The 13,904-nt window shown below is 55.2% G+C and overlaps 1 protein-coding gene across 13 annotated transcripts in view; it reads left to right on the forward strand.

Moving 5' to 3' along the window:
• The window catches only part of RABGAP1 (RAB GTPase activating protein 1), a 178,634-nt gene that overhangs the window by 154,284 nt on the left and 10,446 nt on the right, over window positions 1-13,904 (forward strand). For 10 of the 13 annotated variants that reach the window (XM_088019038.1, XM_088019037.1, XM_088019040.1 and 7 more), the window contains 2 exons: window positions 805-2,802; window positions 3,100-3,220. In XM_088019038.1, coding sequence (XP_087875164.1) covers window positions 805-927 — 123 coding nt within the window. In that variant the 3' untranslated portion in view covers window positions 928-2,802; window positions 3,100-3,220. Of the gene's footprint in view, window positions 1-160; window positions 307-804; window positions 2,803-3,099; window positions 3,221-6,696; window positions 10,094-13,904 lie in introns of those variants that run through there. The other 3 variants (XM_088019044.1, XM_088019045.1, XM_088019047.1) reach the window with 3 other exon arrangements.

Genomic DNA, 13,904 nt, shown 5'->3' on the forward strand with positions numbered 1-13,904 from the left:
CTTTGGTCATCTTTATCCTGCGTGGCGAGTTCCACAAGCACCCTTACGGAGCGCAAGGGGGTCCTAAGCACCGTTTGTGGAAGGGACCGAGTTAAGGACTGAAGTTTAGGGCCTGGTCTCCCACATCGCACACATTCACTGGGCATCTGCTCTTTGCCAGGCCCTGTTCTAGGTGCTGGGGTTGCAAAGCTAAGACATGGCTTGTGTGACTGTCCAGGACAATCAGGAAAAGCACCACCAAGGCAGCAGTATGTGAGCTGTGGTCAAAGAATGAACAAGGGTTGCAGCTGCAGAAGCGAAAGAACAGTGAGCATTGCTGGTGGAGGGAGCGGCATGCTGAGCAGCAGAGGGAGGAGTGGGCCTGCCCTAGAAGGAGTGTCAGGAAGCTAGGGGTGGAGGTGGGTACTGAGCTGGCAGACAGTCTCTGGGTCCAGATCATGGAACCCCTCAAATGCCTTGCCTGGGAGTCTAGACTTTAAAGGTCTTTGCTGGAAATTAATGACGTGGTCTTAACCGGAGTGTTAGCCCTGTCTGTCTGGTGTGTAATAGGTGGACAGGAGAGGGAGGCACTCAGTTAGGAGGTTGTTTTAATAAATACACTAGGCAAGAAATGGAGAGGTCTTCACTAGGAAAGATTCCAGAACCCTAGGGATCCCAGATACTTCCATGCCAGTTGGAAACTGGGGAATTTCCGGAGGCCTCTCAAGAGTAAATAGGCTGAAGTCTTGTGTTGACTCAGCTCTGGGGAGGCAATGCCATTCACACTGGAGCCCAGCACGCTCATGTGCATTGTTCCTCTTGCAGGACCTGGAGCACCATTTAGGCCTTGCCCTAAATGAGGTACAGGCTGCCAAGAAGACATGGTTTAACCGAACACTGAGCTCCATAAAGACGGCAACGGGGGTTCAAGGGAAAGAGACTTGCTGAGTGAAGCGGCTGCCTCCAGACACCTTCAGAAAACACAACACCTTTTGTTGCCTTCTTTGGCCAGATGTGTGATTCTGTGACGTGTCCCAGGACCAGGATGTATCTAAGTCAGATCCATAGAAGCATGTTGGTAGGTCATTGGACCAGAGCTCGTGATGCAGGCAGCCTCTGGGGTAAGGCTCCCCTGACTACTGACGCTAACAGGCCTGCTGGCTGAATGACGCTCTGGACGCGCTCTGGGAAGCCATCCTCGGTGTGAGCTCCCAGGCCTCTCTCCCTGGCGGGGGTCACGACCTCACCCAGCCCAAGGGCTGAGTTGACATTGTCAGAGTTTGGGGATCCTTCAGGCTTTTGGTTTTTTTCTAAACCTTTAATCTTTTTTTTTTTTAAATATACGTATTATATGTATTGCGGGGCGGGGGGGGGGTGCAGGGATCAGTAACTCAGTTCTCTACTTCAGTGCCAGCATAGGGTCCTCCAGGTAGACATGGAGAAGCACTTTGTTTTCAGTAGGAGGGTTTCCTGGTTGTAGTTGCAGCCACCTAGTTTTGTTAAACTACACGATGCACAGGTTTGGGGCTTGGCGTTATTCACGTTTCTGATCAATTCTATGCAACTCTCGTAGTTCCTGTTGTTCTTTAGTGTTAGCTGCCAAAACTTCACGGGGCTGGGCTGGGTGGCTTGACCGACGTGAGGCAGGATTAATCATAACATGGACAAATCTTATTTTGCTTCATGTGTCGTGTGTGTGTGTGTGTGTGTGTGTGTGTGTGTGTGTGTGTGTGTGTATATATAAATATCTTTTCCCAGTGCGCCCAACTGACAGTGTTTAAATCCCAGACCAAGACTGATCTGCACAAGGTAATTATGTGGCTATCTGGGCACTTGATCTCACTCCGGGTTTGTCAGGTTTCCCTTCCTCCCTGCCCTCACAAGAGCTGGGAAATGTTCCTTGACTAAAAGGTTCCTAGTGTTTTTGCACAACAGGTCATACAAGCGAGAAAGACACTGCACTGTGTGTGTGTGTTTGTGTAAACGCATGTGCGGGATGCGCGTGCCGAGGCCCCGTCCTGCTGGCCCGTGTCCCTCCCCAGTGTGGCTGGGTGCAGACCTTGCTGTTCAGATGGACTGCAGGTTCTCCCTTCAAAACTATGGAATGGAGGTTTTAGCACCTTTAAAAAAATAAATAAATAAATAACCTAGTCTTTTAATTTATATAGCGGTATGCTGACAGGCTGGCGCCGGGGGCCTCGTGTCTGCACGCAGGGCGCAGGTAGCTGTTCTGAGAGGCACTGGTCTGTGTATAAAGATACTTGCCTTGTTTTGTATCTCTTTTCCCGGTGGCTGGCCTAGCGCTTGCTGAGGTCATCTGTGATAAGGGAGGTGACAAGCGGCAACCCCCCCCCACCACACCCTCCACCGCTTTGTGTCTTTCTTGTTCAGTTACCGAAACAGCTGTAAGCCCATCTAAAACTAGGTGCGTGGACATTGTGCTAGGGTAGTTCCAGTGTGTCAACTTTATGAATTGAAATATAAACCAGTAAAATTGTATTACTATTCCTTTTGTTGGTTTTATTTTAACAGCATATTCATTAAATATTTTGATACAAAGAGCATCACTTTGTAGAAACCGGTTTCATCATTACGCGCTCCTGCCCTGTCTCCCCGCTCGCACGCACACTCCGAGAAGGGCAGCCTGCGTGCTGGCAGACACGTGTGCGCTCGGGCACCCCCCGCCCGCCTGCGCCCAGCGGCTCCAGGCTGCCGGCTTTGCGGGGTGCAGCGGGAGCAGCTGCACCTCTGTGAGGCTGATGCCCTGCCCCGCCACGGCCAGCACGGATGCCCCGCTGCGAAATCAAGTGCCGCGGTGACAGGGTGAGGCGCTGTTTGTGAAGTGGGGGGTTAGGGAAGTTCTACAGGAGGTAAGGGTGTAGTAGAACCTTGCAAGATGAAAGCACCTCACCAGGCAGAGACAGGAAGTGGAATTCCAGGCCTAAAACGTGAAAGTGCGGGAGAAGCAGCCAGGGTCCGAGTCTGCTCTGCTGAAACTTTCAGGGAGAGAGGCGGCAGGGACGACACCTCTCCCAGAAGCTCCTTCCTACTCCCCGGGGGGTCCTCCTGCACCCTGCCCCGTACAGCCCTCTTTACCACCTCGCCCCTTCTCTGCGGCAGGAAGAAGAGCAGTCTCCCCAACCCTGCGGTTCTCCCCATGTGACCTGCCCTCCGGGACCCCTTCTACACCCGGCCTCGGATGGAAACAGGCTGAGATGCAGGCTGCAAAGGAGGGAAGGCGGTGAGTGAAGCCCCTGCTCGGTCTGCTGTCCACTGCACCGAAGCCGGGCAAGTGTCTGGAGGGGCCTGGGCCATGGCAGGTGCGTGACAGCAGCCCGGACAGCGGCTCCAGAGTGCATCTGGGATCCCTTTGTCATTCACAGGCTGAAGAACCAATTTGTGGGGTCCACGTTCCTGGCTAGCTGGGGCGGGAATCCAGAAAGGCCAGCTTGCCCTAGGTTTTCCAATCCCAAGGGTCCTAGTGTTCAGGGAGTGCAGGGATGCAGCAGAAATCCTCACGCCGCAGCTGGGAAAGGAGAAAGGGAGTCCATATGCCGGTCAGCCTGTGCACAGCAGGCCTCAGGGGACTCCGATGGGCCCTGCTGCGGGGAAGTCCCCTAGTGGTGTTGAGACCCAGACTAATAACACTCGAGTGCTGGGGCAGGTGTACGGCGCCCTGTGGGGACAGGGAGGGATGTGTAATGGCAAGAGAGATGAACCGGCGGGGACTGTTCTTCTGCACTGCTGACTAGGGGATGTGCTGGAGAGTGGGGCAACACTTAGCTGGAACGAACAGTCAGTAGTTAGCACCGTGGTCTGATGGGCCGGGGGAGAGAGACTGGATAATGAGGTTGAGGCCACCCAGGCCAAGCGGTCTGAAGGTCAAGGGAACCTTGACCGGAGAGTTTTAAGCCAACTTGCTTAAAAAACTTAAGTAAGTGTCCAGTCAGTCCTTTAGAAAGAAAAGTTGGAGGAGGGAGGAGAGATTTAGAGTCTAAAGAAAGGTGACAAGATAGGCCAGATCGGAGACAGTTCCTGGGGAGTCACCGAAACTTGGGTGAGAGAAAGGCGGGGAGACACCCAGGGGGAGCCCAGGAAACACCACTGGGAGGCGGCCGCAGTGTTTCGGAACCTCAGCAGTACGGCTCGTGCTCTGGTGCGGGGCGCTGCCCTGCCCTTCCAGCTGGTTGGCAGCACTCCTCCCTCCCCGCCCCACCGCCACCCGTTTTCACAACCAGAAAGGTCTCCCATCCCTGGGTGGGGCGGTCAGCCCTAGTTGAGAAGGCCTGCCCTGGCAGGGGAGGCGAAGCCAGGAGAGCGCACAGAGCGAGCGAGGGGGCAGGCCTGCGAAGTGCTGGGCGAGGAGAAAGGGCAGCCGCAGAGTAAGGCTGTGGTCACCGAGAGGAAAAGGAGCTCATCAGGCAGCAGTAAGGGCAGGACCAGGAAAGGCTCGTTGGGTTTGGTGACGGTGGGGTTGCTGGTGCCCAGGGTGGGGGCAGACTGCGAGGTGGGTGGGGTGCAGCCAGCTGTGGGGAGGGAGGGGAGGAAGCAGAGACAGGCCAGTGTAGATGTTTAGGAAGCCTGGCTGAGGAGGGAGGGAGAGAAAGGTGGGTAGTTGGCAGGAACCACGGCAGAAAGAGCAAAGAGCATGAGGCTTTGGTGCTGGAAAACTCTGATCCTGGTTCTGACCACCTCCACATTTCCTCCCAGGCTCTGTTCTGTCGGGGCCACAGAAAAGGTCAGTGGAAGTACCTGACGGGCTGGGTGGACTTGCCAGCAGGCCCCCCCATTGAACCCAAGAGCCTCTGGTCGCCAGAGCCTTGCTAATAAGTCCCAGCGGGGAGGAGGCATCTTCCTCAGGCTCCCAAGAGACCTGCCATCCCGTCCGCTCTGAATCGCATGGGGAGCGGCAGCAGGCCTGGTGAATCCCGGTCCGTGGCAGGCAGGGAGAAGTTGGGCCCTGAGTGACAAAGGGAAGCAGGGACGCCCAGTGCCTTGTCCAGTCAGTGGTTGCACTTACCTGGAGGGCAGGAGCAGGCCCTGGCCTGGCTCTCTGCCTTCTCTGTCCCCGGGCTCTGCGTTACTGGGGCAGCTCCACGGCAGGACCCTCACAAGGGGGAAGAGCTTCAGCTTTGGATACAGGTGGTTGCTGCCATTCAGAAGTTCTGTACTTTTATCTGTGAGCCTTAGTGTCCTGATCTGCCATGTGTGGGTACTGCCAGCCCTGGGGAACAGGTGTGAGATGCGTGCAAAGCACCCAGTAAATTCTACAGTTTAGAATCCGGCCCTCGCTTGGCACCCACAACTCCCCACTCGCTAGGTCGGGGTGCCAGGTTAAAGTTTCAGGTCCAGTGAACTCTTTGCACCATTAGCAGAGAGTTGTAAGGGCAGGAAAATGGTCCTGCACTTGACCATTTCATCCAAGTGACAGCCTTCATTTAACCAGAGTGGGTCCACTGCTGTTTAAGACAGAAGCTTTTATTTTGTATTCATCCAAATGGGGAGAATGCAACATGTCAGGGCATTACAGACAAATGGCAGCAGCCAGACGAGAGGGTGAGTGTACGGCAGAGTCCGACAGTCGGTGCGAAGGAGCCACAGTGTGGGCGCTGGGGTGGCAGAGAGTCCCTTTGGACGAAGGCCAGGCATCTCTGGGCGAGGCACTGGTGACAGTCCACACATGCAGGCTGCTGCTTCAACCATGTTGAAGGTTTAAAGTTCAGAGTCCTATGTGTCGTCATTGCCCCAGAGGGGAAGGACAATCCTTGGTGGTCGAGTTTGCCATCGTTTTTCAACATCATACACAACATAAAGTTATTGCCAAGGACTTTGCACTGCAAATTATACTATTTACACTTGCGTATTCAGAAAAAACAGTAGATAGGTATTTTAAATTGATATCTAAAAACTACCTGGGCCATCACCAGACCAGAGTGAGAGTAAGCTACAGCCAGGAGTCCAATGTCATGTGTGTAACCGTGCAGTGGGGAAAGAAAGGTTTTCTACCCACAACTACACTTGGCCTTCTCCATGCCTCCTGAACTCCCCACCCCGGGGCTGAGGCTGAGCAGGGCCACCTTACTCCTTTATGAGAGAAGACCCTTCTTGAACAGCCCCGGGCTTCAGTTCGGAACTAGCGGCCTCCTCCCCACACCATGCCACCCTACCCACTCTGCTTCGAGCGGGTAACGAGTCCAACAGGCCCCTCGCTTCCAGTGCGACATGGCAAGCAGACCAGGGTCTGGGGGCTGTGGAGCAAACAGGCTGAGCCGGGCCCATCAGCCTCACTGCTCCTAGAAGTACCCTTACCCTAATTAGGGCTACCTCAGGAGACTGTCCTCTCCTGTCCTCCTGGAAGGTGTGGCTGGGCCCCCACCGGCCACTTAGGCCGGCAGACTGCTCCCTGGTAAAAGGCCTGAGCTCTGAGACACTTCGGGGTAAGCAAGGTAAGCACTGCTCAGGGCTGAAGTAGATGAAATCTGCCCAGGGAAGGCGGCTCATGCCTCACTTAGAAGCTCACCAGAAGACAAGAGGACTCCCACAATAAGTATTCACTCTGCTTCCTTAAGCTCCTGGGAAGGAAATGCACCTGAGGGTGGGAGACGGCACACAAGACAGCCAGAGCCGCCTGGGATTCCTGGGAGGTGCCGAAAATAAGGCCCCGGAGTGCAGGGCCTTGACGTTGCCCGTAATTTGTCTCCCTGGCTGAGTTTCTAGACACAAGGGAGCAAGACCCGGTAGGCCCCCACCGCTGAGAAGCCACTGCGGGAAGCGAGAGAGGGAGCAGGCAGCCCGAGGTGTTCCCTGGACGAAGGAGGGGTGCAGTGCGAACCCCGCCTGAGCGCGAGACGCCCTCCTGGTCAGGGAAGGGGTTGCATCTAACGGCGGCGCTTCTGACTCGACGGGAAAGAAGAGGTGTTTGGGGAATCAGGGCTTGCTGGCCCGGTGGAATTCCAGCCACAGCTCGTGTGGGTGTCCTCACGACCCCAGGGCTCAGGGCCGAGGCCAACACAGTGACACGTATCAAGGAAGGAGCGCCGCCTGGAGCAACGTGTCTTGCCACCAACACACCAAACCAAAACGCCTAAGCCCTCAGCCCAGAGAAGAGGGGAAAAGAGGCTGGACACTTAGAATGCAACTTAATAAATCACAGGTGGAGAAGGGACCTCTTGAAGGGTCTTCTGAGCGATCGAAAACTCCTGTCTCTACTCTGAATTTCCATGAGCAACAACAACAAAAAAAATCTGACTTTACAGAGCAGGAGAAGTATTTAGGTTAGAGTCCAAAAAAAGAAAAGCCTTCTGACCATCTGTGTCCCTAAGCAGGAAAATGGCATCAAGCCTATGCTCGTGGGCTAGGAGAGGGCAAGGGCCTGGGCCAGGCTCCAGCTCCAGAGGGACTGTGGTGCCCGACTGACAGGAGCTTCCCTCTGAGGCCTGAGCTGAGGAAAGGCCACAGCTCACATCACACCCAGGCCCACCTTCGTCCTTTCCCTTCCGTGAGCCCAGAAATGCCTCTGGGAAACACAAGTGCTCCTCAGAAAAGTTACCCACCTACTGTCAGAACATGAGAGCCCCCTCTCCCCAAGCCCCAAAAGAGAAGATCAGGGACCCAAGTCCGAGAGGCACACCCTCCACGAAAGGGAGCCTGACGAGCCCCGGCTGGCATCCGACGGGCCTTGGAGGCTCACAGCTTGGACCACGCCTTCCTTCCGTAACCCTCACCCAGTTCCCAGCAATGACAGGACACAGCTTCGCTCCGCATGCAGCGTGCACGTGTTCCCTAGGTTTTTCACCATTTCCTACCACCCTCCCAAGTCCTCCCCCGGGGGCCAGGCCCACCTGCCCAGGGCAGCACCCAACCCCTCACCACCTGACTGGGTCTCCGGAGGACCAGGGTGCGGGCAGAACACACGCAAAGCTCCTCCCAGTAACTCCAGTGCTGCCAGCGCTGGCGCCACGCCTCCCAGCTGCGGGGCCTCAGGCAGGTGCCTTCCCCTCTCTCAGCTGCGTGGGAGCCGCACCTGCTGCCCCAGCCTTGCCGGGGGCTTGGGGAGATGGCAGCTCCTGTCACTGCACACGAGGCACACAGCCCCCTCCTCACTGGAGGACGACGAGGGCAGCTCCCAGCCCCCAGCCCTAGCGCCTCACCAGTGCTCCGGGTACAGAGGCTCCCCTCACCCGCCCACAAACTGCGGGGGCTGGGGGGGTGGGGACTCGGACCTCCGATCTGGAAAGCAGAAAGCACTATGTACATTTCCAGTTGTTTTCATCGCCCCAACTACATTGAGCACCTTGGGGCAGGCACCGTGAGTGACTCACCTCAGTCTTCCCTGTACCCAGTGGAAGGCCCGGCCCCAAGCAGTTTGTGACGCCCCTGAGCAGGGTTGGCTTTAGCCTGTGACACACATCTTGCCTCAGTAGTTTGTAGGCTTCCTGAGAGTCCCGACCATCGTCTGTGCTTCTCCGAAGGCCTGTTCCTATGGGCTGGCTGCACGCGGACAGGAAGGGAGTCCACTGCGTGAAGCTCTCCTGCCATGAACTCAATGCTGAAGTGAGGGGAGCGCATTTTCACCCTCACACACCGAGGCCCCAGGCCAATATCTAAATCTGGCTTGAGACGGTATGTTTGTCTTGCCCTTTTAAATGGTCTTTAGGACAGCGAGAGAGAAAAGGCCTGGACGTGGAGGATCTTATCAAGCCCTGCCAAGTCCAAGAGTGTGCTCCCTGTCCCCTAAAGCCAAAGGCCAGAAACACCAACTCTCTGGGACTTCTCCTTCCCACTTGAATACCAACTCTAACCAAAGTCTTGCCTAAAAAGACCAGATATGTGGTTTTCCAAAGTCTTCCACAACTAGAGTGATGTTTCTAAAGTGCATCTGTGATCAGTTTACCATTCTGAACACAACCCCTCACTGGCTCCCAGCACCCAGAGAATGAGGACCACGCTCTTTGGCCTGGCACTCAGGGCCCTTCCCAGGCCAGGCGCAATGTGCCTGTGGGACTGCATGGTCCCCAGTGTTCCACACACACTCTCCCTCCCTCTAGAGCAGCTTCCTTCCTGCGGCTCTCCTGATTCACCCTGAGCCCCTGTCACCCTGGACTTCCCCAAGCTTCATTCTGCTCTATATTTTGCTCTCACCTGTCAATGCATTAACCACCCCCCCCCCACCCACACAAAACCTGTGGTCCTTACGGGCCAGGACCACCCCTTACTCCTCAGTGCTCACACAGGACAGATGCTCTCAGGAAGCCCTGTGGGAAGATGGATGGGCCAGGCAGCAAATGGAAGTTTCCAATCATGAATAAGCCAAGGGGTGAGCAGTCTCTACAGCCCAAGACGGGTTGGCAAAATATGGCCCACTATCTGTTGGGTTTCTTGTGTTGTTTTTTTTGTTTGTTTTTTAAGTTTGCTGGACCACAGCCATGCTGTGTTTATATGGACCACAACCACTGTCTCTGGCCACTCTTGTTGCTCCCACAGCCGAGCAAAGTAGCCATGAGAGTGAATGGTCCATGGAGCCTGAAAGGTTGGCCCTTTCCAGAAAGTTTGCCAACACCAGGGCTAAGGCAGTGCTCCCGCATATTTCCTCCTCATGACACACACAGGTGATACTAAGGTGGCCGCTAGGGTAAAAAGACAAAGCCGTTTGTAGTTACACACACTTGGCCCTGGGGTCCTGGCCACCCCAAAGGCTGAAGGGATCAGTGTCTCAGGGCACCTGGAACCTTTCATAGCTCTGACCCAAAGGTTCAAAACTGTAGCTGCCTCTTTAGCCTTAATCCCCAGCAGAGCTATAGAAACAACAGAGGTGCAGAAACCCACCCTGACTCCTCTCAGTTTTGCGAGCCACCTGTCCTGAGCTAGACACCAAAATCTTACATGGTGTTTTCCCCCTTTTAAAGTCCTCCGTAAAGTCAGTCTGCAACTTCCCACTAGCCAAAAACCATGTTCTACAGATGTTGAATCCAGTGAGCTCTGGACCTTGCCCAGGTAAAGAAACCAAAGCGTTACTTTTTTTAAAACAGAAGGCCACTGTACGAAGGAACACCCAGTACTCGTCACTCCCTTTGGTGAACCCAGCAGAACAGACGTGCAGAAACTCAGGGAAAGGGTAAGATGCTGCCGACTGACCAGCCTGCAAACCTCTCTATCCACTGCCAAAGAGATGCTTCCCAGAGAGCACAAGAGGGCTCACACCTCACACCAGTGAGGACTTGGGCCCACCAAACTCCCAATTCCCAGCCCAAAGGACATGGTCCTTGCCACACTGCTACCCCTCTCCCGTCACCCCCTCCTGCCCTGCCAGCACCTTCCTCCCTGCCCCACCTTCCCCCATCTTGGCCCCAAGTACCACTGTCCTCTCAGTGACCTGCTGAACAGAGGCCCAGAAGAAGTGCTTGGGCAGATCCCCCGCTACCCTTAATGGATGCTGTGGTACCCTGGCCCCTGCCGGGAGCCATCCCATCCACCCTCCCGCTCGGTCCAGGCGAGGAGCCTGGCTTATGAAGAGACCCCATTCTTGTATCTGTGGCAGCCCCTGCCTCCCGCCTCCAGTCTTTCCCCCATCCAACTGTCCAGATCAACCCTCCAGAATTCGCTCACCATTTTGGAACAGGATAAGCACCGAAGGGCACAGGACCCAGGGCCTTACCCCAAGTGACTCCAAATTACACATCCCATCTGCCACTTCACCCTTCTGACCATCCCAGTTCCCGTCAGCAAGTAACCATGCCGCTCCAGAAGGCCATGCCCTTTCTGTGCACACCATGCGCTGCCGCCCTCCCTCCCGCCCCCTGCTTTGAGAGCTCTCCTCACGACCCTCCTGGCAGACTGCCGTCCAGCTCGGATGCCCGTCTTAGGGGGAAGACTCTGCCAACCCGGTCAGAGCCGCCCAGGTCCTCAGCCTCCTCACAGGCCTGGCTCCCGCACTGAGGGGAAGGCCTGCCAGCGTTTTTCCCAACCACAGAAGACAGCTCTGATCTGTTCAAGCCCCTGGGCAACCCCTCCCTCTTCCTGTGCGCTCCATCTTGGTCAGCGGTTTCACCTTCTACTCCATTGTTTAAGCTGAAAATCCTGACATTTTCTCCAGCTATTCCTTCTGCCGGGTCACCACAGAGCCTGGTAAACAGCAGCAGGTGACAGTGAAGGTTTCTCAATGAATCCATATGCCCAAGAGGGGAGAAGTGGTCTTGGCAGTGTCCCCAAACACATCAGTGTTCCATCCAAACTTGATACCCCATGGAAGAAATTCCTCTACACTACGCTAACAGTTAGCTTGCTTAAACATTCCTGGTACCATGGGCCTCATTTCTCACCACACCTTATCTCCCAGGGCAGTTCTGTCATCCTGGGAGGCACACATTAGCCCAAATTGCCCAACTGGCTTCCTATAACCGTCCTTACCCTTCTGGAGCCAGATACAAGTAAATATAACCCTTTAAAATCACTGATGGATAAGTCCTCTCCTTCCCCAGCCTCAATGAATCTCATTTTGAGGGGCATTCAGCTTTCCAGAGTTCCCCAGGTGCCACCTTCCAGAGGTTTCTCACCTCCTAGATGTCCATATTTCCCTTATGTAGCCTCTAAGGACATGAGGGGTGCTAAGAAGCTGAGCAACTTCTGAGACCATCTCCATTATGAAGGGTCCAACGAGATCCCAACATCAGAGCCCTCGAGCAGTGTGTCACTGTGAGGGTGACCCCTCTGGTTGGAGCACACACTGAAGGCCTAGGCAGGGAGAGTCGACAGACGACAGCCAAAACATGGATGAAGCTGAATATAGAAAATACACTTCTAACAGCACACCGCACCCCCCACCAACACTTGGGGGTCTCTCCAATAGCAATCACCGGTTTGCACTTCGTTATGGAGTTCAGTTACAGTGCAAAAAGATGGTGTGGAAACAGAGGGAGCTGAGGCTAACCAGTCAGTCCCCTGGCCTGGGGGCAAGCTCACAAATAGTTCTTCAAAGGAACCAGAGAAAGAGTTAAGCCTGAAGTCTGGATTCTTTTTTTCCCCATGTGGCAGGGGGGGAAGAGAGGGAGGGGGAGCATAGGTTTTTGCTTATTTTGTTTCAAACCACAAAGGATCTAGTCCAGAAGCGTGGACGAGAGGTCCGTGGAATGCATCACAGCGAGCAGGGGACCGGGGAGCCAGGCGGTTTGGGAAACGGGGCGGTGGCAGTGCTCCGCACGGACCCCAACCACCAGCACTGCGCACAGCGAGCGCTATCAGGTTGGGGGGCCCAGCTGGTGACAGGCTGTATAATTTGTGGCGAGTCACTGTGGCTAAGCCTCCATTTCCTCATCTGTAAAAGGAGATCATTTCTAGGTCCCACAGTTGTGGTGTAATTCAAATCTCGTCCCTAAGAACGGGCTTCTGTTAGCTCCAAAAACAGTGGCAGGCATGTTATTTCTTCTGTGTGGTTAAAAACTCACTTATTAGGAGCCACAGTGTTTTGCCACAAACAAGCTGGGTGGTTTGGCGAGGTCTCTGGGCTTCCACGTCCTTGCCTGCGCAGTGGGAACAGCAGTGCACATACTGCGGCTTGTCCAAACCGTAGGGGCAGCACCGGACGTGGGGTGGCCGCTGGGAAAGATCGGCTGCTAAGGCAGTGCTGTGCCAGGTACTCACTCTCCTCACACACAAGTCACTGTTCTGGAACTCGGGCAACCTGGGTGTAAAACAGTTCCTTCTTCCTGCTCCCCACCAGCATTGTGGCAGGTGGTGCCGAGAAACAGCCAACTGCCAGGGACCATGCCCTGCGGTGAGGGAGGACCGTTCTGCCCTGGAGAGGATTCGGCCTCCATCCCTCAGGCAGAGACCCAGGAGGCCATCATCGGCCAAGGAGCCTGGGGCCTGGTGTGCGGCAGCGGGAGCCGCGGACAGGGGCAGCAGAGCGGCTCAGGAGACCTCCAAGCCACCCCAGAGGGGCTCACCAAGCACCACCAAGTCTAAGGAGCTGCCTGCTGCCTCCAGGCTGGCAGCCTGTCCTGAAGCCTCGTCTGGGGAAAGTCCTGCTGATCAGAACAGGCCCCCGCCACCTGCCACTCCGCCAGCTGTGCTTAGCAGGGGGACAGCCCCCCAGCACCCCCCAAACCTGGGCTGCCGGCCTTCCAGGCCCCTCTCTTCTTTTTACCCCATGAGTCAAAAGCTCGCCAGGCTTGAGTCTGGCTCAAATCTTCTAAGGCATCCCCATCACCAGTCTCAGGCCAGGCAGAGCGTCACCTCAGAAAGCATTAGCTGAACGCGGACACAGACCTCAAGTTCTCATTGATATTCAAACACAAAAACAAGCTTGAAATATAAGCGCTTCCCTTCGTTTATGCAGCCACACCTTACTCTTCTAGCCTATCCTTCCGGTTTGTTCAACAACTTCCCCAGTTGGTCCAGTAAAAAACAGCCCTATTTGTAAAAGGCCAGGATCCGGCACAGGAGCCCATCAGCCCATCTGGCCCAGCCCACTGCCTGCGTGTCCCTCCTGCCACGCGGCGCTCCCCTCCCCTTTGGCCACACGGCACGCACAGCGTGCATGGTGTGGTGGAAAGAGGCTTTGGCATCGAACAGAGTGGGGTTTCATCCCTAGCTCTAGTGCTTAACTCTGAGCCTCAGTCTCTTCTCTTGTAAAATAAGAATACCACCTCTGAGAAGGTTGTTGGAGAAGAATGTCCAAGTGCCTGGCCCACACAAGACAGCAATTTGAGAATTTCTTCCTTTTCTTTCTTCTGTTCCTTCAATCTACTGCTGCCCACAGCCCAAAATAACTTAAATTGGAGGCTACCATTGACTTCATTACCTGAAACCATTTAGCTGACAGGTAAATGCAGAGACCTCTCATCCCAACCTTACAGAGGATCCAGGTAGGTGAAGCCAGACCAAGGCTGAGAGACTGGGTCCCGAGGCAGTGCTAAAAGAAGGTCTGC

Source organism: Eumetopias jubatus, unplaced genomic scaffold, assembly GCF_037043125.1.
Source record: "Eumetopias jubatus isolate StellerSeaLion01/CBP00866 unplaced genomic scaffold, mEumJub1_p1.0 scaffold_15, whole genome shotgun sequence".
NCBI classification, from domain to species: Eukaryota; Metazoa; Chordata; class Mammalia; order Carnivora; family Otariidae; genus Eumetopias; species Eumetopias jubatus.